Source organism: Colias philodice, chromosome 21 (genome assembly GCF_061535455.1).
Source record: "Colias philodice isolate Cphi_HAF_F1 chromosome 21, ilColPhil1 Martin Lab GWU primary, whole genome shotgun sequence".
NCBI lineage: Eukaryota > Metazoa > Arthropoda > Insecta > Lepidoptera > Pieridae > Colias > Colias philodice.
The window spans coordinates 3,112,155-3,139,779 of NC_143106.1; the positions used below are offsets into that span (position 1 = coordinate 3,112,155).

The 27,625-nt window shown below is 31.7% G+C and overlaps 1 protein-coding gene and 1 long non-coding RNA gene across 2 annotated transcripts; one reads left to right on the forward strand and one right to left on the reverse strand.

Moving 5' to 3' along the window:
• Nucleotides 1-3,477: 3,477 nt before the first annotated feature.
• LOC149478752 (alpha-tocopherol transfer protein-like) lies at nt 3,478-27,049 on the forward strand. Its single transcript, XM_089708582.1, has 8 exons — nt 3,478-3,619; nt 7,499-7,658; nt 8,435-8,597; nt 12,772-12,830; nt 14,911-15,107; nt 16,354-16,464; nt 21,817-21,919; nt 26,488-27,049. The coding sequence occupies exons 2-8, from the start codon at nt 7,505-7,507 to the stop codon at nt 26,637-26,639; spliced, it is 939 nt and encodes a 312-aa protein (XP_089564708.1). The 5' UTR covers nt 3,478-3,619; nt 7,499-7,504; the 3' UTR covers nt 26,640-27,049.
• Nucleotides 17,560-18,275, reverse strand: LOC149478753 (uncharacterized). The gene is made up of 2 exons (XR_016317327.1): nt 18,048-18,275; nt 17,560-17,744 (listed from the first exon to the last, which is right to left on the reverse strand). It is a non-coding gene; the product is annotated as an uncharacterized LOC149478753 (long non-coding RNA).
• Nucleotides 27,050-27,625: the final 576 nt, after the last annotated feature.

The following is a 27,625-nucleotide window of genomic DNA, read 5'->3' on the forward strand; positions in this document are numbered from 1 at the left end:
GCAGTTTATGGTCCTTGTTTGCTTCAAAGAACACAACGTCTCCTTCAGAGAGTGCAAAATGCTTGTGCACGATATTGCTTTCAGATTCCTCCAAGAACACATATCTCACCATACCTAAACATGCATAACCTACTTAACATGAAAAACCGTCAAAAACTTTACTTTGCCAGTCTCCTTTTTGACGTTATTAAATTTAAAAAACCTTCTTATTTATATGATAAACTTTTATGGAGGTCCTCCAAAGCCTCGAGTGAATGTAGGTCATGCACAAATATTTTTTCTGTGCCTAAATACAAAACAGCCGCCTTTAGAGGAAGTTTTAGATTTCTTGCTACGAAATGCTGGAATGATATCCCGCCTCCTATTCGAAATTCTCAATCAAGGGACACTTTTAAAAAGAAGTTGAAAGCTTATTTTCTCGTTATTCAAAAACAGTCTACATAAATACCTATTGTTATTTTCTGTGTTTAATAATATCTACTATAAACTATAACCTCCTTGATATTCATTAAAATTGTGTCCTTCTTTTACTTTATCTATATTCTACGTTTTATATATTATTGTTCTGGAAAGGATGTCTTTAACTTCTTCTACGTACTTGGCGTTGGCAATATAAATTCATAAATTACACATAAATTCATTATTACACACTATTTATTTTTTATTACTGATTCGTTTCCTCTCAACTCACTCAGCGGATTTTACGTTCTGACTGGCAAACTATGTTACATACTTCATACATCAAAATCTTCTTACTTTATTGTAATACTGTATAGCATAATTTAGTCCGTTCTTTAAAATTATACCTAATTTTATTAGTCACTCCTCTCTACTTATATGGTGCTGACAGAATAACAGCGTTACAGCCCCAGCTGTAACATTCATGCTGAGTCAGTAATCCTTTTCCCTGAGGTGATACAGATATAATATAATATTATTACGTCTACACAATATATTGTTTTACCCAGTTATACCTTGTTTTTTAAGTTATAAGTATTTTCTGTATCTAATGTACTGTATCATTTTTTTGGGAATAAATGTGTTTCTATTTCTATTTCTATTTCTATTTCTATTTAAAATGACGTTTTTATAACTTACTAGTATTTTTTGTCGTAGAATAACGGCAACAGAAATGCATCATCTCTGAAATTTTGTAATGCCTTAGGTTTTATCACGATTCATCAAAAAAGCTTGGTATAAGACGGACGGACAGACACTCAAACAGAGAGTCCCGAGAAGTCTCAGTAATATTGTTCCGTTTTAGCCTTTCATTACGGAACCCTAAAATGGAACAAAGCAATTTATTTCGATGTGGGATTCCCGCGTTTTTTTATTTCATAGTATGCATAAACGACTATGCCAATAAAGAATACCTATAACCCGTTTTTATAAAAAAAAAAACATAATACAAAAACGGCGGCTGTATAACCAATAATCGAACTTTACCACGCACCCACAATTATAGGATATCCTGTATTCTTGATTCATTGTTTATTATTACTGCGACGAAGCTTATATATTTTTATTTTGTTTATTTTTTTAAAGAAGTCGTGCCTAGATGAGCGGCTAATGATTCATATTTATCAAGCTATGTATTTAAGTTTTCATCAAGTTATTTTATGCATAATTAATTTATGCGTTATTGTAACGCTCTAAAAACTCTACAATAATCGTCTAAATGTGTTCACGCTTTGGAGACACCGTTAGGCTGTAAATCCTGTAGGTACTCTAAGAGAAGATATTGGCAGGTATTTTATATGTAAAAACCTTTAATAAACAGATTTGTATAGTTATAAATTTATAAATACATATAAATTTATGTAGGTAAATAAAGATTTGTGTAGGTGAAATAATAAAAGACCTTCCTGCCTTTAAGGGATGACGCGGTTTTGAATGAACCCGTCAATTTTCTCCTAGGAGAAATAATCTTATGTAAAATACGGAATATCTTAACCAACTCTAAATTAAAGCCATAAATAAATAAAAATAATATTGTCCATGTCCATAATCTATGATTTGAACGATAAGGTAAATTGCAAAAACCGAAAAAATCATTCAATCTTTCCATCCAATACGAGAAAGGAGAGCTAGCCTTTACACATTTATATACCAAATGGATAATATTCCATGACTCGAATTAAAACAAATATTTCCTAAACATAGCATCGCATGATGTGGTTTACAACCTTTTACTTTGACCCTCAAGAACTACAGATTACACACAACACCTAACACCACGGTCGCGTTGGCAAAATGTTTCGTAAGGGCCTTAATGGCCCCCCGTAATTATGACGAATAATTTTAATAATTCATATTTATTATTGTTAATTTTGTGGCCCATTGAATAGTGTGTTGCATGTAAAAACGTCCCATGAAAATATAAAAATATAAGTACTTATAGTACATACCTTTGTTAATGTAGTTTTTGTTATTTCAATTAAATTCAATTTTTGTTTGCAAAATCGAAGTAGGTACAGATTTGCCACAATTTGCCAATGATCGTGTGATCGACGTTGTGGAAATTTTATTACTTAGCTATCTTCAACACCAAAAAAAACACAATCTAAAAAATTGACCAACACCAAATTTAATTGTTATAAAAACAAAACATTGATTTTCTTGTTTTTTCATTGATATTTGAATCTGAATTCTGAACGAAGCAATTTTCTATTATTTTCGCTGTCTTTTGTTTTCCCGCCAGTTGTCAAAAGACACAGATAAATAAATTAATGTTTTTTTTTTCGAGTTATAACAATAGGCACATGTAGATACTATAAACATATATAACAAAATGAAAGCATTGTAAAAATAAGTAATTTTAATTTGTTAAAAAACCTATTTGCAATAAGATTTTATTTTTTGTGATAAATATTAATTACAATAATTACTACGAGAGACCGCGTCATTTTTAAATTTATAAAAAAATACTTTAAAATCTAATATAAAATAGGAAAGTATCCTTGTATACTTGCGAAGTTTATACACCTTGTGTTATTCCCAAATACACAAAATTTCTTATGAACATTTGAATTCAAACTAAATAACTGGCATGACAGTTAACAATTACTGACGACAGTACAAATTTAAATTTTGTTTTTATTTCAAACCAGCATTCGATTGAAAATAAAAACAAAACGTTATTCGTTAGATATAAAAAACTTATTTACTGTCAATTACAAATTTTAGATTGGACAGTTGATTATATTTTACAAGTATATAAGTTATATATAAGGACAGTTGATTATATTTTAAAGTATAAAGACATGATTTTTAGTCAAATATCATTAATTAATATTCAAATCGAATAACCAAAAATGTAACAATAACAATGAAATATCTTGATCATGAAATGTATCACCTAGATCTCATTACAATGTTTTAACATTAAAATTATTGAAATATTTTTTTTATTACTATCGTGGGATAGTACATGTGAACAGTACATAAGATCACCTTTAGTTCGCTGCAATTTCTCAATAAGCCTCAGAGAGAGGTGGGCCGAGGTCAGTAACAGCTGCGTGTTGTTGTTCGAAGCCCGTGCCACAAGACGAAAAAAAAACGGCGTTCCATTTTTAAATTTTCAATTTTATCTGTGGTTTTGTTTTGGAGCGTAACTGACGTGAGTATTTTCTAATTTTCTATTTTATTTTCTATTTTATTTTAGTTTTTAATTGTCGTTGTTTATATTAAATTGTTACAATTAAGTAAATAATGTCTTAATATTTAAATTTTAAAATTCCGGTACATATGTATTCACATATATATTTTTATAGAAATTAATTTCTAGGTTTGCTTATACTTACTTATTCTATCTATAAATTTATATATAATATTTAGATTTTACATCAAAACATGAGTTAATTTTGAATAACCATTTTTATTAGTGTCGTGACTCGTGAGTCGTGTCGTGACCTACCCATTTTAAAAATTTTATCACAAAAATCTTATATTTTTTAAACGATTGTGTATTTATAAATATTATGTTAGGTAGGTATATGGTTTATAAACTGGTCTTGCACTATGTTCAACGCAATTGAACATTTAAGCGCATCATACTGTAAATACTAACTCATCTTCAATATCTACACGTGCTTAATTATTAAACAAAGATATTAAATGATGTATTATTTGAGCAGTTACTAAAGCTATTACCATCAGGCTTCGAATTGTTTACTTTTCGACCTACCAACAAAATTAAAAACAAAGTTTAAAATTCGCGTAAGAAATTAGTAGGTGAAAAGGGCAAAATGGACTGTTATCTATGAGCTATATAAATGAAAATATTGAAGTTTTTTGCACTGAAATTTCTAATACCTACATGGTATTACAGAACGTATGTGTGATGGGATGACTGTTTCCAAAACACGATTGGAAAAATTGGATTGCTCGATAAAAAAAAATCCTGAAGTTACCTCTAAAATATCATATAAATGCTCATTACAACCGTATTTTACGATAATAATTCGTAAAAAATCACGAATACATATAGGTATTTACCTTTTCGATTTCGTGACTGTTTTAGATTTAGAAAATACTAAATATTTTCATTCACTTTTTGACAAAAATGTGAATGGCGCTTACGATTTTTAGTTTCGAGCACGTTGATTCCATACTAAAACGCGGACCCTCACCCCTCACCTAAGGCGCGAATAGCTGAATTTTCGCTGACCGCAAGTTTAAAAAAACAAGTCGTACACAATGTAAATTCCGGTTCCAAAATATACTGAAGCTGAAGAGTTTGTTTGTTTGAACGCGCTAATCTCAGGAACTACTGGTCCGATTTAAAAAAATATTTCAGTGTTAGAAAGGCCATTTATCGAGGAAGGCTATAAGGCTATATATCATCACGTTAAGATCAACAGGAGCGGAGCAGTGTGGGTAAAACCGCAGGGGCAGGGCATGGCTAACTAGCCATAGCCTGCGGTTTTGTAGTTTTTGGGAGTTATTATCCCCAATAACTCCCAAAAACTAAGTTTTAAAGCACTTATCACAGCTGTATCGGATTCTTCAATAGAGATTTATTATCACTTAGAAAACAATTAAAACACTTCTATCTATATACTGCGTATAATAAGATCGAAGCACGTCCATAATTAATTCAATTCTTTAACATATTCATTATTAATCGTTTAACAGTTGTAATTTATCTTATCGAACATCGTTATAGGCAGTTGTTGCATTTATCCCATGGGCCGTGTCCTTAAACGTTTCACTGTAAGTAATATCCTAATTTCCACGAGAATGAAATAGACATTTGCAGCCACAATTAAAAATATCTGTCTAAAATAATCATTGGTTTATTAATTGCAAGAAAGTCTTACTATTATCAAACTTATGCGAAAAAATATTATAAATTATAATTATATAGGTGATGGAACATACATCTAAAATTATCAACCAAACTTATAACAATAAAAACAAGTTCCCGCCGCCTCTCGGTCTCTTCGCGAAACTAGAAAATTAAACTGACATATTATTATTTATTAACCTATTAAATGTGAAGGTCAAGTAAGGTTTGACAATCCTATTTTTAACTTTGAAAATTAGTATCCCAAGCCTCTAAATCGATAAGACTTATTTAAATAAGTAAAATCGGAATCTATAGAGATCTTTGGCACAGATCAAGTACCTAGATAAAGATAGGTACTATAGAGACTACTCTCTGGTGGATTACCATGGCAGTCCAGTGTGGAAAAATGACAGGGATATAAAGGCGTATAGTGCCATCACTTTCCCACGCTTGAATTAATACTGCTCTACTGCTGACATCCTGGTAACCTCCATGGCAACAAGTAGGTATAGGAAGCTATTTCATAGGTACTTAAAAATGATGATCGAACTGCGAATTACTGTTTACATTTTGAAGGTAATAAGGTATTAAGGTGTGAACTATAAACATTCTGCGTAATATTGTTTGTATAGTTATTGACACTTTTTACGTCAATCGCATGGAAATATTGGCTAATATCGATGTTTGTGAAATGCCAGCCTTGGTTACTTTTGATATTCATGGCATTGTATAGAACCGTTCTATAAAATTTTACAATATCCGGTATAAATATTACATTTGCGAGCACTTTGTCGCTCACAGCTAATAATTTTCTAAGCACTTCGTCACTTACGTTCTAATTTATTTATTTTTCTAATGATATAAATAATTATTTCTGAAAGAAATCATAAAACTTAACTTGAAAAATAAATTTATTGTCCTTTTTATTGTTCTTTTGTAAAATTATTTTAAAAGTTTGTTAATAGATATTCTCTCTCGATCGTTTCATTAATATCTCACAAACAAAACATCTACTTTTTAACAAATTTATAGCTAAGTAAGAGTTCTGATCGTGAATTTTAAAGCCTAGTTGATGAAGTAGTATAACGGTTAAAATGCATTACAGTTGGGTGCATTCACCCCCTTGCACCTAACATAAACGGGTATTTTAAACTGCACTCGGGATGAAAATCTGTGGACGATAGATGTATGTACTACCTATAAAGTAAAAATACGTATAGGTTATGACAAAACGCTCTATGTATATTTTAATAGTAAATATATTTGCGAAATATAACCACTTGTTCCGCTTCACTAGAACCGAAATAAACAATATAAAGCCTATGTTAATAAACATTGAGCTTTCTAAAAAATAAAATAAATAAAAGAAATATTTTTTTTAATTGACTAAGCAGTTTGAGTAAAAACAACAATAAAACAATTATTTTATCGGAAGTCTTGTTTCGATATAACAAACTCAAAGTTGCCTTTGAATTTGCTATATTCAATATTGGCCAATAATTTATTCGGTTTTAATATCTAGATCTAATTAAACACTCCATTTATTGATAGACATTACGACAAATACTAAAGAAATTAAAGCACCTAAATCTCTATTTCAAAATTAAAACTCGATTTTGAATAGACACCTAAGTTTTGATGTCAAGGCCTTATCCAATGTATTGCATACTAGTTTATTGATATGGTGTCATAATTCAGGCTAAATCTGCTATTAACAGTCTTCCTTTATGATCTAAGTGTACACGTATTAATTATTTATTTATGTATGTATGTGCAACAATAGTTCTAATCGATGATTACATGTTTACAAATAGCCAACCGCAGAGGTAGGTGGTGGCAATGGCTCTATGGCTCATTTCGTGTCATAAATGGTTTATATCGGGATAGTATTAGCTTAGGTATTAACAACAATTACGTTCTCATAATATTTTGTACACATTTTTATGGAACTATCGATTAAAATGAAGTCTATCATATTAATATTATAAAGCTGAAGAGTTTGTTTATTTGAACGCGCTAATCTCAGGAATTACTGGTCCGATTTGAAAAATTCTTTCGGTGTTGGATAGCCCATTTATCGAGGAAGGCTATAGGCTATATCATCACGCTAGGACCAACAGAAGCCACGCGGGTGAAACCGCGGAGCGCAGCTAGTGCTAAATATATCGTTATATTTATTAATTATTAATTTATTTTTTTACATTTCAGTTAAAAATGAAGCTCAAATCGGAACTAATGATCCAGCCAAGTGGGGAAGTATGGAAAAAGATAAGAGTTGAGTTGAAAGAAGACGTGAATACAAGAGATAGAGACCTGGCCATCATCAAGGAGTGGCTCCGGAAGCAACCGCACCTGCCTGATCAATGGGGTATGTTATATATTTGATTTACTCATTACATAATTTGACCCGTTTGGAACATTACAAATTACAGCGAGTATGGTCACGGAGCTTAGAGACACTAATTCGCGTTTAAAATCCGTTAATGTGTAAACTCTCGCGTAAAATCGCGGCATAGAGTAATAAATACATTTAGATAACATTTTTTAAACGACAAAGTTAGCGAAGTTTTAATAAAAATAATAAACTAGGTATTACACTATTACTATTAGGTTTATACAATGACGTATCAAAGTGTAATTGAAATAATGAATCATTCAACCTAATCGTTTTTAATATGACGGTTATTGGATTTACAATTACAACAATTAATGACAGAGTAATTAAAAATTAATGGCTTTATACAATGACGTATCAATATGATAGAGGTTATTCACCAGCAATATTGTACTTAATACATTATAATTTATAAGTTTGATAAATTTTTGACGGGAAGATTGAGATATTCTCTCTCAGACACAAAAATCCTATCATAAAAGCTCTCCGTTACGACGTAAGAAGATAAAACAAACAAACAACAACACTTTCGTTATATTACCAGCAACAGACATTATCCTTACTAATATTATATTATCAAAAGAGTGTTCGTTTGTCTTTGAAGCGATTTCACGATACGATTTTCGTGTCCAAACATAGGCTTCATTACCGCGGTAAAACATCACATTTCCATGCATATTTAGTAGGATTTAGGTACTTTTTATATTTTTTTCCAAAGTTGTCAAAATATAACTTACCATCTATTCCAGAGGACAATCCCCTAATGACCTTCCTGCGAGGCAGTAGCTTCTCTCTCGAGAAATGCAAGCGCAAACTTGACATGTACTTTACAATGCGCGCCGCGTGCCCTGAGTTCTTTACCAATAGAGATGCGTCTAGCCCGCAGCTAAGAGATGTGCTGAAGTGTAAGCTGTGAGTATCCTAACTATATAAAATATATCCTAATATTATTGGAGTGAAAACTTTTTTAGCGGCGTTGAGCACTTTTTCTGTAATGGGTATAAAATCTTAAACTCGCGTCAGGACACGTGACCTGATCGAAAAAGCGTAAGACGGATGGAGAGTAGACAGCTATCCCCTCTCTACTACGCGCATTTTCACTTCTGCCGGCACTCCCGGAGTGCAACCCGTCTTTTTTTTTCTAACTAGCTGTCCCAAACGTTGTTCTGCATTACTCTTATCACTTAGGGATATGAATAATAGATGTTGGACGATTCTCAGATCCCAATAGACACACAAAATTTCATGACAATCGGTCCAGCTGTTTCGGAGGAGTATGGCAACTAACATTGTGACATAGAGAAGATATATTGTAAATGCGAAAGTAACTCTGTCTGTATATCTCTTCGTCACGCCTCAATCACTAATCCGATTTGGATATTTGATTCAAAGATACTTTGAAACCTGAGAAATCAATAAAATAAATAAATAATAAATAAATATTATAGGACATTATTACACAAATCGACCTAGTCCCACAGTAAGCTCAATTAAGGCTTGTGTTGTGGGTATTAGGCGACGATAAATATAATATTTAATAAATACATATATAGATAATAACACCCAGACCCAAGAACAAATAATTGAGTTCATCACACAAATATTTGCCCTGACCGGGGATCGAACCCGGGACCGTCGGCTCAGTAGGCAGTTACTTTACCACTGCGCCAACCGCGTCGTCAATAAATTAAAAAAATCAATTCAAATCCGACTTCTGTATTACGTGCAAAAAATATGTTTACTCTAGGTACTTGTTAACCGTACAAACATAAAAATGTGTACAAATAATATGATCAGAGAAATACAAATATTATGATCACACCTCTGTACATACAGTAACTAGTAAGTACGTATAAGGATGTTTATTCTAATAACACATACAATACCTATTCAATAATAAATCATCCATTATGAAATAACGACGTACATGCAACAAGTTAATATATTATGTATTGTATGGGAAGTAATTTTATACCTATTTATTTTGGTCTCATAATATTATGTACATTACGTTTTTTATATGCTTGTTTGTTTTCATTGATGTTTTTTCTACGATTCGTCATCTTTATTATCCAAGGCTTCTAATATTAGCAAATAAAATAATCAAATAAAATATGTTTAGTCATGTATATTTCGATTTACGAATGATGTAGCACACAAAAATTAGTTTTTTTTATATTAGTGATTTTGTTTTTTAAATCCAAACTAATATTATAAATGCGAAAGTAACTCTGTCTGTCTGTCTGTTACTCAATCACGATTCACGCCTAAACTACTGAACCAATTTGCATGAAATTTGGTATGGAGATATTTTGATACCCGAGAAAGGACATAGGCTACCTTTTATTGCGAAATATGTCCCACGGGCGAAGCCGGGGCGGACCTCTAGTGTTTCATATATTATTATGTACAGTACTCCAAAAGTAATAATGCGCATAGAAATCTTCGTCACTGTTCGGCAACTGTCATATTCCTGGAGCGTCCGAAGATGATATGTATATAGAGTGGTTAAATGCATGTGCTTCATGCATAATTTAGTCAAATTATGTGTTTTGTGCTAAAAGAGATTAATATTTATTTGTAAGTAACGATTTTGTTTCGATAATTCCTTGTAAGTAAATAGCGAGGATAACCCCACGATTGCGAATATATCTTTGTTGGATTGATTTACTTGGAAAATTTTATAGTACTTTTAAAGTGTCTTACTGAAGCTGGTGTAATGATGGTAGAAAAGAAGGTTAAAATAACACAAAATTGATATTGTATAAAATATGGTTTTCAAACACAGGTTTACATTTAAACCATATAAATCTAATCATTAAAATCTCAGTTCAAAAGTATTTACTGTACCTACTGATCATTCTTCAATATTATGACAATTACAAAAAAACAAAAATAAAAACAATCAAAATCAGGGATTATCTTTATTTCTGACATTTTAGAGAAATCGGAACTTTCATTATGCTCTTCTTCATTTTCACTTTCCCTACTGCCATGACATCACCTGTGTAAATCATTTCATCGATTAATTCTAAAATTAATTAAAATTAAAAAAAAACCAAAAAGGGTATGTAATAGCAGCTCTATATAATTCCACACAGAGAGAACACGTGCAGTCACCACAAATATTTAAAGACGACTTTTTTTTTTTTTTTTTTTTTTATGTAAGAGCAGGTAACTGAGCAGGTGGATCACCTAATAAAGTGACACCACCGCCCATGAGCACTGACAAAGTTACCTTTGTGAGGCTGTTACCGGCTGTCGAAGATGGATGTAGGCTCTCTTTTTAAAGGAATTTAAGTCATACACGTGCGGGAATACAGAAGAGGGTAGACTGTTCCACAAGGTGGTAGTGCGGGGTAAAAAGTGTCGCGAGAAGCGTACGGTACTCGTTCGCCAGCGGTCCAAATGGTGTGGATGGAAGTATGCTTTGTGACGGGCGGAGCGGTGGTGAAATTCCGCTGCAGGTATGAGCTCGAATAACTCCTCTGAACACTCCCCATGGTATATGCGATAAAAGACACACAGTGAAGCAATGTCTCGTCGCAAAGCAAGAGGGTCAAGCCGATCGCTAAGTCTTGGGTCGCCAACCATTCTGACTGCTCTACGTTGAACGCGATCAAGTGGAAGGAGTTGGTATAACGGGGCGCCGGCCCAGAGATGTGAGCAGTATTCCATGTGTGGCCGTATCTGAGCTTTATACAGTGATAGAAGATGGTCAGGCCTGAAATACTGCTTCGCTCTGTATAGGACGCCCAGTTTTTTTGAAGCTAGAGAAGAAAAAAAACGACTGACGGATTTTTGAGTTTTTTGACTGACAAGCTACCGTCACCTTCCGCCCGATTTGTTTTTGATTGTGCATGACCGTGAATTGACTTCTATATCTTTTGAACAAGGTGTAAAATGCAAGTGCATTGTTCAGGGCTCTTACAATTCAATGATTCGAATGTTTTCGAAAATACGATAAGTAGCGAAGATTTGCATGCGCATTATAAATTTTGGAGTACTGTAGAGAGCTTTACAAATTCATTTGTGAGATAAACATGAAGTTGTCCAAGTCAAAGTTTAGTCCTATAATGAAAACTTTGAAAAAAAAATTAACTTTCAAAAAATCGTGCAAGCTCTATGTAAATAAATAAATTTGTAAGACCTCAAATTTTGCATACATATCACAATTTTTTTTTATTTACATAATTATAAGATAATATGTATTAAGTTATACACAGAAAGTTACATAACAAAATATACAGTTTTATAGAAACAACTTACCTCTCTATTTTTGAAATAGTTTTAACAAAAAGCTTGTTCTGTTCTTATAGTATGTACCTACATTAGGATATTACAACAAAGCAATAGTGATATTACCACGATATTACCCTACATAAGAAAGTACGAAATTCTCCCTTTGAACAGTCCTTTAATGACAATAAGATTACTATTACGCAAAACTCCATCGAATTGTCATCACATTTCTCCGTCATACCTCTTAAAAGCTACTTTACCATACTCCCTATACAATGAATAATAAATCGTAAATATATAGCAATAGGGTATACTTTTGTAAAACCAAGTAACTTACTTTAGCCTTGGTAGAGCAGTCAAGGACCAACTTACACCACTACAACCTTACTTAGCATTGGTTTTGCAACAGATTGCAACATATTTGCAGATGAACTTTTCACATCCGCAGTGTTGCGAATTCTTGGGAATACATGCATAAAATAATACTACAGTGTTATTTTATGCATGTTTGCTAATTGCAAATTTCAATTTTGCTTTTTGAATGTGATTATACTTTGAGCTTGACTGTAATTTATAAATGTTTGTATGTACTTACTAATTGTAAATGAAAATTTATATAAGCCGTATTACAACGCAACATTACAACTCTTAGCCACATTATTAATATATTTCTTATATTTTTATTATTAATAGGTAACAGTCATATTTAATTAGGAACCAGTCATCCTAGACTGTCCTTATAATTTTTTCGTTCGCATTCAATTATTATTTTTTGTCTTTCAGCTTATTACCTCACTTGAAATAATAGAAAGAAAGCTATAATAACTATTTTATTTCCTTTCAGCCAAGGCCCACCTCTTCCTGGAGTTACACCAAATGGAAGAAGGGTTACTATATGCAGAGGTGAGAAACTAGTGTACCTACTTATATTTAATTTTTATATGTTTTTGTGAATAGCAAATACATATTAAAATTAATTAAAAGAAATCAATTACTGTCACAGCAAATATTGTAGGTAAATGTAAATTTTAACTGGAAGTTTTTTTTTAATTAAATTATTTAAACAAAGAAAAATACACGCGCGTAAAGTAACGAAAAGTAAATGGTTTTATACGTGATCTAAATATTTATAATGTTTACTCGTCTATAGCTTAGAATAAAATTGCCATAATATTGAAACACAGCCTGCATACTAAACATATACTTATAACTCAGCAGCTAGAAAAGAGTTGAAAGACATAATGTTATTATAAATTAACTGATTTTTTTGTAAATTTGTTTGATTATAATATGTTTGCTCTACACATAGAATAATATCTTATATATAAAATTCTCGTGTCACAATGTTAGTCTGCATACTCCTCCGAAACGGGTGGACCGATTCTCATGAAATTTTCTGTGCATATCGGGTAAGTCTGAGAATCGGCCAACATCTATTTTTCATATGTACCACGGGCGAAGCCGGGGCGGACCGCTAGTATAATATAAAAATGACTCGTAAAATGTGTTGGTAAGCGCATAACTCGAGAACGGCTGAACCGATTTCGTTAATTCTTTTATTATAATATTCCTAGAAGTACGAAGATGGTTCTTATGCAGAGAAAACGTAAACATGTACCACGGGCGAAGCCGGGGCGGACCGCTAGTAGAATAATAAAACTCTTTACGATACTAGCTGCTTGTCCCGGCTTCATCCAGTTGGACCCGGGATAGGAAAAATATGCCCTAATGTAAGAAAATATGTAGCTTTAAAAGTAAAGGGTTTTATTCAAATTGATCGGTGTAGTTTTAAATAAAGTCATTACAATCTTTCCTCTCAGTTTAGATGTAGATGTACTTCAATGAATAATTTGCAAAATATGTTTTGTTTGATTGTCTGTATGCGGTTAGACGTTAGAACAATTACAACTTATTAACATACAAATTATTCTAACTCTAAATAAAACCGGCCAAGTGCGAGTCGGGCTCGCGCACAAAGGGTTCCGTAGCAGCAAATATAATAAATTACAGTTAAATCAACCTATCTCAAAAACTATAAGAGATACTTTGATCAAACCAAAAATCGTTGAAAGAGTTAATTAGCATGCATCACCTCTATTTTTTTTAGAATTTTATACCCCGTAGTTATAAAAATAGAGGGGGGGGGACATACTTTTTACGACTTTGAGAGCTGATATCTCAAAAACCGTTCACTTTAAGAAAAATGTTTTTTAGAAAACTTTATATCATTTTAAAAGACCTTTCCATTGATACCCCACACGGGTATGTACATCGAAAAAAAAAATTTCATCCCTCAGTTACATGTATGGGGGGCCCCACCCCCAATTCTTTTTTTTACTATTTAGTGTCATATTTTTGTAGCGGTTCATACAACACATATTCCCATCAAATTTCATCACTGTAGTACTTATAGTTTCCGAGTAAATCGGCTGTGACAGACGGACAGACGGACAGACGGACAGACGGACATGACGAAACTATAAGGGTTCCGTTTTTGCCATTTTGGCTACGGAACCCTAAAAAGAGTTAAATGGGACCGTTTCTGCAGTGTTTTTAAATATTATTTATTCATACGATTTAGGATATCTACAAATTGCATGATTTTGGATTGTAGCATCAAATTAAGAATGAAATAAAATAATTACTGGCTACGTAATCAACAAAATATTTTTAGAAGGATTAACTATCTTGTGTTTGTGTTTGCTTCAGTACAATTCCGAGTCGGGTGTGTCCTTTTAAAAAAGACGGGTTGCACTCCGGGAGTGCCGGCAGAAGTGAAAACTTGATTATTAACGATGAGCATGTTTGATATTTTGGAATGGTATCCGTCTTACGCTTTTTCGATCAGGTCACGTGTCCTGGCGCGAGTTTAAGATTTTATACACATTACAGAAAAAGTGCTCAACACCGCTAAAGAAGTATTCACTTCAAAATCATACACACTTGTAAAAGTTTACTTGAATAAATAGCTTTTACTTTCTAGGTCTCGACGCAAGTCTATCTCCCCAACAAGTGACTGACAGCTTGAAGCTAGCCCTTATGATCGGAGATGTTCGTCTCATGGAGGAAACAGAAGGCGTAGCTGGCGACATCTATGTACTGGATGGTGCAGTACTTGGACCGAGCTTGTTGGCCAAACTGTCGCCATCTATTGTCAAGAAGTTTATGATCTGTGTTCAGGTACGTTTTCCTTTCTTTTCACAATTTGTCACACAAAATAAGATATGTTCTCTTGTATAATGAAATATTAAACATTCGTTTTGTATAGAGAATCCCTGAACTATAGTGTGCCTACTATTATCGTATAGGAGCTACCAACGTTGACAAGAGAGCATTTTAGTATAGTTGGTTCTTTGATATACTGTTCCTCTTGCTATTTCGGTTAGAGTCTGGGCAGTCTGGCTGGCCGCAGTGGTTGCGTTTAGTAGTGCGCATCTTATCTGCACAGGAAAATATCCTTAATTTAAAGTCATTTTTTAACGCGTAATTTTTAATCTTTTGCCTTTAGATAGATCCATGAGACATAATTTTTTTATTGCAAGACGTTTTTTTCGTTGTTAAATAGGTGCCAGACGCAATTTTTTATTTCAAAATCATTAAAATGTCATCGAAATAAGTGAAATTCCACCAACATGAGTCCCCGTGAAGGATATACTATGTATAATATTCATTTTACTATTTACAATTTTTTTGCAATAATCTACCATGGTGCCTCCTTTTCCCAACGAACCACAAATAGGAAACAAAATATCATCAAATTCATATTAATACCCAAAAGTGTAATAAATATGAAACCATCTATTAAAAATATTAGTTTACTAATTATTCAATGTAAGTATTAAAAAAGGATAATATAATGTATAAGTAATAAAGTTATTACTTACCTTTTAAGCGGAATCATGTTGATGTAATTTCACTTATTTCGATGACATTTTAATGATTTTGAAATAAAAAATTGCGTATGGCACTTATTTAACAACGAAAAAAACGTCTTCAAATAACAAATTTATGTCTGATGGATCTATCTAAAGGCAAAAGATTAAAAATTACGCGTTAATAAATGACTTTAAATTACGGATATTTTCCTGTGCGCACTAATAAACGCAACCACTACCGCCAGCCAGACAGCCCGAACTCTAACCGAAATAGCAAGAGAAACAGTATATCAAAAACCCAACTATACTAAAATGACTTTTTTAAAACGTTAATAGCTCCCGTACCATTATGCAATTGATGTTTTTTGTGCCTTTGGAACAATCTACTTTCTATGTTTTATTCTATTTTACGATACTATGTTACATATTTTTGATTGTTGATAACAGATAAAAACTTCCGCTGAAAAGTATTACTCGAATATTGTAGAGCAATGAAAATCATTAGCGCATATTTTAATAACAAAACTCATTTGTTTTATAATTTTTTTCAGGAAGCCTATCCAGTGAAGTTGAAGGAAGTTCATATAATTAACACATCTCCGTTAGTGGAGAGATTCGTTACACTTATCAAACCTTTCCTCAAGGAGAAAATAAGGAAACGCGTAAGTAAATTAATTTGTTAGTAAAGGAAAAGTGTAGGCATTTTATTTGGCCCTTGGGCATTTTACCTCATTTATCAAAAAATGTTTTGCAAGAAATCAACTTAATTTTCCTCGTGTGCTATTTTCATTTAATTTGGGTATCTACAAAAATTTTGTCTAATTTTTACGTGTAACTTATCTTTACATTAAAAAATAAATATTATTGGCGTGGAAGTCATCAGCGGATAAAGTTAGTCCAGTATAAACCAAAACATCGAGTACCAGGAGCGCATACTCTGACGGGAGATCGGAAAACCTCCCTTGTATTTGTTTGTGTGCAATTTTGTATATAATGTGGCAATGTGGTGCATAGATGAGTTATGCACGCTGCTTTTCATGTTTATTTATTTAATGATTAAATTTTTTATTTGCTATAATTAACATGTATTTAGTTACGTGGGGTAGGTATGTATACTCTGTCCATTATATTATTTGCTTTTTGACAGCTTCACGCCTATGAACACAGAACAATAAAAACAAATAGAAGTGCTTTAATGTCATAATTAGTATGAAAACCAGTGTCGCCAAACCCACACATTTAAACCGATAGTTATACAGTACACTACAAGTAAACTATGCCTTTGATTGGACTGCTTAATTTGAGTAAAAACTGACTTAGGTTATAAATTCAGCATTTCAATATGTACCCTAACGCACCATGTTACGGTTTATTTTAGTATAACATCTCTAGGTATATTAGCTGTTTTGTTTCTCATTGCACAGAAATTCCAAATTCGAAAAACATTCAGCTACTCCACAACAGAGGGCGTTAGTTTTCAATAGATATAACTTTGAACCTCAACACATAGAGATAAGGTTGAAATTTGTGTCACTCAACATTAATGACATTAACTTGATATTTATCTGATGCTATGCCCTGAGGGATGTCAGCCTTGTTATCGATATCGAGATATCGATAATTCACAAATAAATATTTTTTGTGTATTTTTTTTTCTTTCTATTATACGAGTATAGTATAATGTGTCACATTTTGGAGTATGTTTATTACTACTAAGTACGTCTTTTTATATTATTATTATTAAATAAAAAACGGAATAGAATAGTATTAATCTATATTTACAAAATACAAACAGAAAATATGCATTATTTTAAATCTTGGAACTGCCGTAGGTTTGCTGTATCGGTGGCCTTTGTTAGACTGCTTAGTGCTGTTCGGCATTCAGTTAACTCGTCACGTTGCATTTATCCATTTCTCTTTTAAATTAGCCTCTTTGGGAAATCTGTAAATAAATTGGACAAATGAAAGCTAAGGAAAAATAAAATAAAATTTAATATTTATAATGTTTCTCTTTTCTAAAGTATCGATACTGTCGATATGCGCCACAAGCATCACTAAAGTGACATTCGTTTGTTTATTGCAATAATATTCCAGAAATTCTTGTTTGCTGTTCAATCTATAATAGTACTAATTTCTTACGGATTAAGGTTCATTTTGACTAGATATTTGTATACAATTTTGACAAATTACAAGCGAAGATATAACATAAAATATTATATGTAAAATAAATAAAAATAAGACTTACCGATGGTATGAAATGCCTCCATTGCTGATATTATTTCGTCTGCTATCATTTTTGCACTCTAATACCGAACAACACGTCCTAATTAATGAATAAATACGGAAAAAAGGTTTGACAGCTGACAACCGACTCGAATATTTTTCTGCGCACAACTGAGAGCAAGTTAGGTGATCCTACCTTACAAGTGACACGTGGGCCACGCCCACATCACACTTCTATCTACTTTACTGTTCTGTGCCTATGAAGGATTGTATTGTCTATGTTAAAATGTCATACAAATAATTATCGTTCTTCATGGACAGGTCCCGCCCACTTAGTGATGTCTACACAGAATTATTCAATGATGGGTCGATAGATTATAATAATCGATAGAAATACTCTGTAAAATATATCCGATGCAGAAAAACTCTTCTATTATGTTATATAATTTAAACATAAAGACAACCAAATTGTAAGATAGAAACCAATAAATAATAAAATATTAGTTTAGTTTAGTTTTAACATACAATGCATAGATATGTGGTCTTATTATTACATATCTTATTAGTATGTTTACGTTGTTATTATTATTTACGTACCTGATTCGATTTATGATAATATTTTTAATTTATAATTGAAATAGTATCACAATCGATAATCTTTTGAACATCACTTCTGGTATCACCCGTCGAGCTGTCAAAAAGCAATTCTTATAGTGGACAGACTATAAGATGATATATTTCAAAAGTGTTGAAATTCTACTTTAATAACCTTATAAAATAATGAAATAAAACAAACGATGTTGTGTAACATTTAATTTCAAACTACTAAATATTTAAGTACTTAGATAATAAAAGTTAAAAAATAAGGCTAAGCGGCAAAGTAGTAAGTTCTAAATAAGTTAGTAGAGTTATATAGAGCCAGCAAATAGTAATGTTTTTCTTTGTAAGCAAAATAAAATATATTATTTAAAAAGCAAAATATTCGTTCATGTTGCCAATCAAACAACAGGACAACATGAAATATTTAGCTGTACATAAAACAGAATGAGATAGTTGCACAAGCCCCGCCCGTTGTTTACGAAACAACCCCGTAACCCAAAACAATGTACCAAGATAGTATCACTGGGAAGAGTGTTTTTGTATATTGGGAAAATATTGTTTACATTTTGCTTGGAAATACAAAACAATGTATAAGGCTCTTAAGAGTGAAAAGAGATTTATGGTATCGATTAACATTTGATCAACAGTTTAAAATTTCATTCGATTAATTTTGAATCAGTACCGAAATAATCAAATGTTATCCTTCCCTTGATAGTCTAAGATCCCACCGCAGGATTAGTGCATTCACAGTTTTTTTGCTAAAACCAAACTTTTATGTATATTTATAATTAGGAGAATATACATCGACTAGGTTGCCAGTCAAAATTTGGCCGGTCGATATAATTATATTCTCCTAATTATAAATATACATAAAATTTTGGTTGTAGCAAAAAAACTATGAACACACTAATCCTGCGGTGGGATCTTATATGTACTATGAAGTATTTTTATGTAAGTGGAAACAGAGTACAATAATGTTAGTGCTTTAAAACAACAATATGTACTGATTATTTTAAATTTTAATACACTACACTTATAATTACATATATGAAACCGGAAGTACAATGCAAAAATGGAAGTACGAGAAAATTGTGTTGTATTTTATTTAAAAATTAACTTTAAAATTAATTTCCGATGAGAAAAATACTTTGAAAGAGTTTCAAATTTTTATATTAAGTATGTCAATGAATATTTATCGCATCTATACAACTACATATATATACTGTAGGTACATTGTAATATTAAATGGTGTGGTACAATAAATGGTTAAATAAATAAAATAAATTAAAATTTAATAGATATCGTCAACCGAGGCAAGTGTGACAGTGGGGCTAGTGTAACAAATTCAAATTACGCGCCCTAAACACGTTTATTTGTTTTAACGCCGTCTAACGTACGTTAGAAGAACTTTTTCATCATTAATTTTTGTATTGACACACAGCAAATACTCAACTGTTTTACCGACATACGCCATTTTGAAAAACAAAGCGAATTATGATTGAAGTCCGTGATATTTGGGACGTCGCGTTTAGTGATTTTTGGTGTTTTGGAGTGTTGTTTTAAGGAGTTAAAGGTAAGCGACAAAGTATTACGATTTGTATTTTAAGTTTTATATGTTTCTGTGCCCAAATTTCTGATATTCTTTGACATATGTGCATTGTCACACTTACCTCACCCGCTAACCTAACATGGGAAAGTGTGACACAGTCACACTTACCCCAGCCCTTTTGTATGAGGATACCATGATAGTGATGGGACAGCATATATTTTATACAACGATTTTTTTTAAAGTAAAATTGAAGCATTTGTTTTGTTTTAGATGGTACGATACTATAAAAGAAAAACTACTGATAAATACTCTCAAGAAACTCTACGCGAAGCAGTCAAAGCAGTACGGGAGCAGCATATGACAGCTTTGAACCAACAGTTTTTTCAGAGGAGTTTGAGAAGAAAATGGCTTCAATTGTAATAGTTACTTTTTTTAGTTAAATATAATTTTTAACTAATAAGTACATATTTACGTTTTATTATGCTTAAACCTTCCCGGGGGAAGTGTAACATACTGTCACATCACTAGTCCTCGAAAAATCTGTCACACTTACCCCTTCTAGAATATAAATCTGTTGCAAGCAAGAATAGACTATCGTGTTATTGGATTAGATTATAAATTAAGTTGACATATTTAATATCTCATTATTTCAGTAAGAGACCAGCAACAATAACCAGAGGAACAAATAAAAATGCTATCTGTTACACTTGCCCCATTCCTGGGGTAAGTGTGTCAATCTCCAACCTTCCTTTCTTTTTGCTTACGTATGTCACACAAAACTTCTAGGAACATTACAAATCATTGTTAAAACATTGAACAAATGAATAATTAATGTATTAAAATTAAAATATCGGCATAGGACTATTACGGTAACGAAATATTAAAAAAAAAAATTTGTACCATTTAAATTTATGTCACACTTGCCTCGGCTGACCTTACTTCAAAAAATATTTTATATGACCTAAGTACTTGGTTTTTACGTCGTGTTAAAACATAAAAATGCTCGGAGGTCCATTTTCATCGTTATTTTAAGTAATAAATAATATGGAGATTGACATAGAGGGGAGCTAAGAATTTTGGAAATATTCTAGTCTTAGAATTTACTTAAATGTAAACATAATTACGGAGTTAAAAACAAGACATTTGTTGCAACTTATCTTAAAAATGACATTGAAGCTTTTATACACGTTTGTACGTTTCGAGCAGTATCTTTTTTTTTTTCATTTTCAAGTGAATTCAATTTTTCTCTATCGAAAAGTATAGAATAGTTTCATTTATTTACGGCCGATTTTTCAATCCTTGGTTAAAATTTATCCGTCCAATAAAGTATTACACGAACATATTAAAATGTCACCTGCAAACTGTTAAATACGGGTAAGTAGAATACATTTTTGAAATGGTAGTTTACTTTAATACGTTATTCGACGAATAAGTTTTAACCAAGCATTGAAAAATCGGCCCTTAACGGGATAAAATAAATATCGCCGCAATGTCGGGTTAAAATTCAAAACAATGTACCAGGTTGTCATGAAATAAAGGGGATGAAATATATTGTTTACATTGCTTGCTCGAAATTCATAACAATGCACCAGGCGCTTATAATCTGAAAAGGATGGTTTTAAATGCTTCTTCTTGATTTCAGATTTTCATTCACAAAGATATCAAGGATTTATACAAGTACATTCCACAAGAGATGATGCCAGTTGAATATGGTGGTAAATGTGAAAGCATGGACTCCTTACAAGGTAAGATCACTTTTTATTATGACTCTACTTTTTATATGTTTGAAGTTAAAGTAAACTTCGTGCTAACTAAATATTTAGTACCTAAGTAAAAAAATGTGTCGGCTGCCGAGTAGGTATACCTACTCGGCAGCCGCGATACACGCGACATGCGCTACACAGACCAAAAAGTTTGAGACGATGTAATAAAAGTTTCACTTTAATTCATTCATTCATTCATTCATTTATTCATTCATTTATTTATTTATTGAACATCCTTGGTCCACTTGTTAGTAACAATATTCTTATCCTAGGTTAGTAACAATACAAATTTTATTCTAGTTAATATGTCAGTACTTATTATGAATTATATTAATTTTTATTAGATAAAATATTTTTTTTTTTCCATTAACATCAAGAACATAAAAAATTAAAAACATAATACTACTCATGATATATTAGAATTTCACGGAAATGTTCTAATATTGGCGAATCCACCTTGTCGCACAACACTTTCAGAATGCTGTTGCTGCTGCCACGAAGTCTTTTTAGCAAAGATGCAGTCTTTTTTCTAAGGAGCGCGGAAAAGCTGTCAGTTTGCGCTTGAGCGAACATATTCGAAGCTGAGCAATATCGCGGCAGACGCAACAGCATTCTAAATCCATTATTATATTGCACTCTAATAGCCCTAAGAGCTTTATCTGTATAGTTGCACCACAGACTGCCCGTGTAGAGAGTTTGGCAATACGCCTTAAGAGGGCGTATAAAGCCAGATAATTCTACGATTAAGCCTCGCCCATTACGCGCCATGCCGCGCGCCCTCACAATACCCTCATACACCCGGCTCATCCAACGTACGTAAAGTTCATCGCACGCTAAATTATACACAATATTCTTCGCTCGTTCAACGCGTATTTTCGGTAGTTAGTAGGTATGTTGTCTAAAATAATTGTATAGAACAGTGAAGTTGAAATCATCACAAATTATGTAATATGTCTTTTTATTATTATTTGTTTATAATTATTAATGATAATCTATACATATTATAAAACAGTAAAAAAACTGTCTGTATGTAATATATAAAAAAAAACAATATTAGGGAAACAGTATAGAGCACGAATCCGTAAAAAAAGTCTGTCGAAATAGCGAGTATAGATACTATTTTTAAATAAACATACGCAGTCGACGACACACATTCCTCCAGAACTTTATTTTGATTAATTTGGTTATATTGTACGACATTTTTCGACTCAGCAATTATTCTAAAAATAAAATCATTCTTATAAATGTGTAGCTGGGCTCTTATGGGTCTATATCAGATGTTCCAGATCTTTGATTTTTTTTAATCAACAGAAAATTTCCATCAGACGCAACAATTTTTGTTGACGTCACTCCTATAAATGTTAGAGTGTGATCTCAGGGTCCCTCATCAGTCATCATACATTCTAGATCTTCGAATTTGTATATTTATATTGCCCAGATAATACCTACACAACAAAATAACTTTCATTCAAAGCCGTCCAATAGTTCCGGAGATTGGCGTGTACAAACAAACAGACACATAGAGTTTTTTTAGGATTTACGGGAACAAACCTATCCAATGTCCTTTCTCAGGTCTCAAGCTATCTCTGTATCAAAGTTAGAGCTTAGAGAGCCAGACATACATACAGACAAACAGACAAAAATTCTATAAACTATGTACCTATATTTTTGGCTCCTATATCGATTGAAAATCACGCCCCAAGTAGGTATCCGTAAAAATATTCAATGTACAGTTTTGACTTTCGTACAATTTTTTTTTATACCTATGTGATTGTAATATTATTATCTAATACAGATTGTAAATATATATAATGTGTAGTTACTATTCACAACTTGTATTGGTTATTTACTGGAGCAAACATAGGAATCTACCTATAGTAATACTATAATATATATATATATATATATATATATATATATATATTATAAAACATTCCCGATTTGATTGATTGCATTTGCAAGGCGACCGTAGGAATTAGGTACCTACATAACTAAGTATAAAAAGTGTCTTTGTAAATTGTAGGTACCCACTATGAATGTAGGTATCTATAATTATCGTCGCATGAATACTCAACTCGCGGAAACGAATTTACAGAATTTACACAAATAATAATATCCAAACTCGCCTGGATAAACTTTCTCAAATGAATCTATAGTTTAGGTGGTCTGTTGCGGTTCTGCATCAGGTGTTTCAGTTTTCAAAATAAATTATTATTTTATATTTCCCGGATAATATAATAGTACCTACACAACAAAATAACTTTCATTCAAATCCGTCCAGTAGTTCCGGAGATTAGCGTGTACAAACAAACAGACAAACACAGACAGTTTTTTTTATTTACGGGATAAAACTCATCCTATGACCTTTCTCAGGTCTCAAGCTATATCTGCACCAAAATTAGAGCCCAGACATACATACAGACAGACATACAAAAATTCTAAAAACTATATTTATGTATAGATATGTACTACATATTACTATGTAATACAGATTATGAATATATTATATATATACATATACATATGTGTATTATAAAAAAATACCTATTCAATGTAAGTACAGTTTTGACTTTCGTACGAATTTGTTATACCTATGTATAGATTTTATGTATGATTATCTAATACAGATTGTAAATATAATATATATATGTACTATTCACAACCGGTTTACATATTATTGATATTATTATTTACTGGAGCGAACATAGGATCTGCCTATAGTAATAATAATAATATAAATCTTTCTTGACTTGATTGATTGCACCGCGACTGTAAGAATTAGGTACCACTATGAATTTTATTTACCTATCTATAGTTGCTGCTGCTATCGCGTCAATACTCAGCCCGCGGAAATTATTTTACAGAAACTAAACTTTCTCAAATAGGTAAATCAAGACTTATCTTTTTATATTATAATTATTAGTTATTTATTAATATTATAACAATACTATTATAACTTATTTTCGACATTTAGTTATCTTTTCAATTTGAATCTTCTTTAGTTCTCGTTTCTTAAGTCTTTTCATTTTGTTGTTTACCATTTTCAATAAATAAATATTCGGCGTAATTATAAAACACGGCGCAGCAATTTTAGCGTGGTCTACTCGTCTCAACGGAGCGATAGCGTCTGATGTATGAAATAGAATTATGTTTTTAGCTCCCGAAACGTGCGATGGAAGATGATTTCTTGCGTAATTAAAAATATAGTAAGCGCCAAAAGTGTTTTATCGTGATTAAACCAAAACTAAAAGTAATTACACAAAATGCTCTGACAAATATCTTGCAAATGTTTTAATATAATTGTTTATGAAAAAAAAATCATAATAAGTATTACCATGTCCAGTAAAAAACGTAAAAGTGTGAAATTTAGAGGTAACTTCGTGAATTTTTTCTATCGAGTCAATTTCAATATTTTATGTTTTTGATCTGACAATATAATCGAAAATATCATCAAGTTTTACATATATTTTATTTTTTATATTTGGTCTTGAATATTACACGTATCAACTAAAAGTTGATTGGTGATTTGACTTTATACGCGCCCTTAAATAAAGATATTTTAGCCTCCTCACTACAGCGAGCAAATCTGTGAGCAAGCATATTACAGCGCGCCGCCAGCGCTCTACGTTCTCGCTCAATGTCTAACCGATCTTGTTGGTCCTCAGTAACATAGTGCCCAAGATATTTAAATTGCGACACCCTTTTTAGTATTTTCCCATTTAGGGTAATTTTAATAAAGAAATAAATAAATTAGTAATGGGTGTTTTAGTAATTTATAAAATCATTTCTAATGTACCTAATGATAATACTTTCTCTTTATAATATATAAGTCGTGTTATATGAATTATAGTTCCTTATTATACTTTTCTTCATTTGCAATTTGTTCATATCAACAGACATTCAAGTTTTTTTCTTTATTGTCATAGTTTGAAGTTCCATTCAAGTTTTTTAACTATAGTAGAGCCATTTTAATAGGCAACATTTTTGACAGTTCAACAAAATTCAACAACGTAACCTAGTAACGACGACATAGAATAACATGATATTTCGTTTTGTTAGAACTGCACATTTGCTTAACTTTTTTCAATTACGATTACATATTTATAATAATAATGACCGATACAACTAATTTTAGGATTTGATTTTACTGATAAACCATTCTAAACATAATAAACAATTTCTGATTTAAAGAACTGACGTCGCTACAATTTTGTGTCAATAAACCTTTTTTCTTTTTAAATACCAGAGACGTTACTCTAAAAATCGAAATCTGACATCTAGAATCGAATGCATTGATTACTTGGGAATGAAAATAAAAAAAATGATCGTAAATTATTGACATGTGTTTCAAGTTCGATTGACAAATGTTTCAAGTTCGTATCGAATAATTCACTTTAATCGATGTTTTTAAGCAGGTTACCACCCTATGAAGATAAAATTGATAGACGTCAAATGTTGCCTATTAAATTGGCTCGACAATAGCAATATATTATTATCAAAAAAAATATTATTCTAACTATTATTTACTATGTATTTATTCCATTAAATAGAGAAATGGACCCAAAAACTGATTGAATACCGCGAATGGTTCAAAGCGCAAGATGCTTTAGTTGTGAACGAGAAACTCCGTGTTGGCAAACCGACCAACTACGACGAACTGTTTGGCATTGATGGCTCTTTCAGACAATTGGCTATTGATTAGTTGTTTAATGGACGATTTTTCAATCCTTGGTTAAAACTTAAGTATTAAAATGTCACCTGTAAGCTGTCAAATACAGGAAATTAGAATACATTTTTGAAATGGTAGTTTAATACGTTATTCGACGAATAAGTTTTAACCAAGGATTGTGAAATCAGCTCTTATTATAATTAATTTAGTTAAATAGGCATTTCTAATTCTGTTAGTCTTAAGGAACCAGCTTTACTCATTACTATCCTCTTAATATAACTGTGATATAACTGTCGCCGTGTCTGTTTGAATCTGCTATTTAATTGAATGACTAGTGCGATCATTGAATGACGACACTTAATTGAAAGACTATGTCGCAGCGGAGCTCCTATTTCTGTAAAAATGCAACGAACATAAACTAACCCCAAACCAACGACTATGCTATAACGTTCAGTGAAGTTGTTTAACATTGAATTGTATTCAGTTGCCTTAATTATGTGTAAATTTAAGTACAATTTTATTATAATAGGTACATATGCATACATAATAATATAATACATATAAATGAAAACATTATTATTAATAATTAGTAACAGTTTAGACGAGGCTTTATGCTTTAGAATAGCAATAAATAAAATGTACGGTGCTAAAGCCACACTAGGGATAGACATAGTGCTTTTAGTATTTGAATCACATTACAAATTGAATTTATTAATGTAAAAAATTAAAAACAGACTTTTTGTATAATTTTACATTCAAAGATAGCGTAATCAAAGAAGAAAGCTTGATACATAACGATAGAGCAAAAATTTCACGTTAAATTTTAGCTCAATTTTTTGCATTTTTTATTTCACTTCAAAATAGGTCTTGGCTAATTATACATATACTATAAGCCAGTTACATCTGTGATTTTTTAGTTTTATTTTATGACCTTAATAATGTGTACCTATACCTCTAAACCTATAGATTGAAACTTTTTTAAACTTCCACAGATAATTTTATGTTTTGTGATCTTCTTA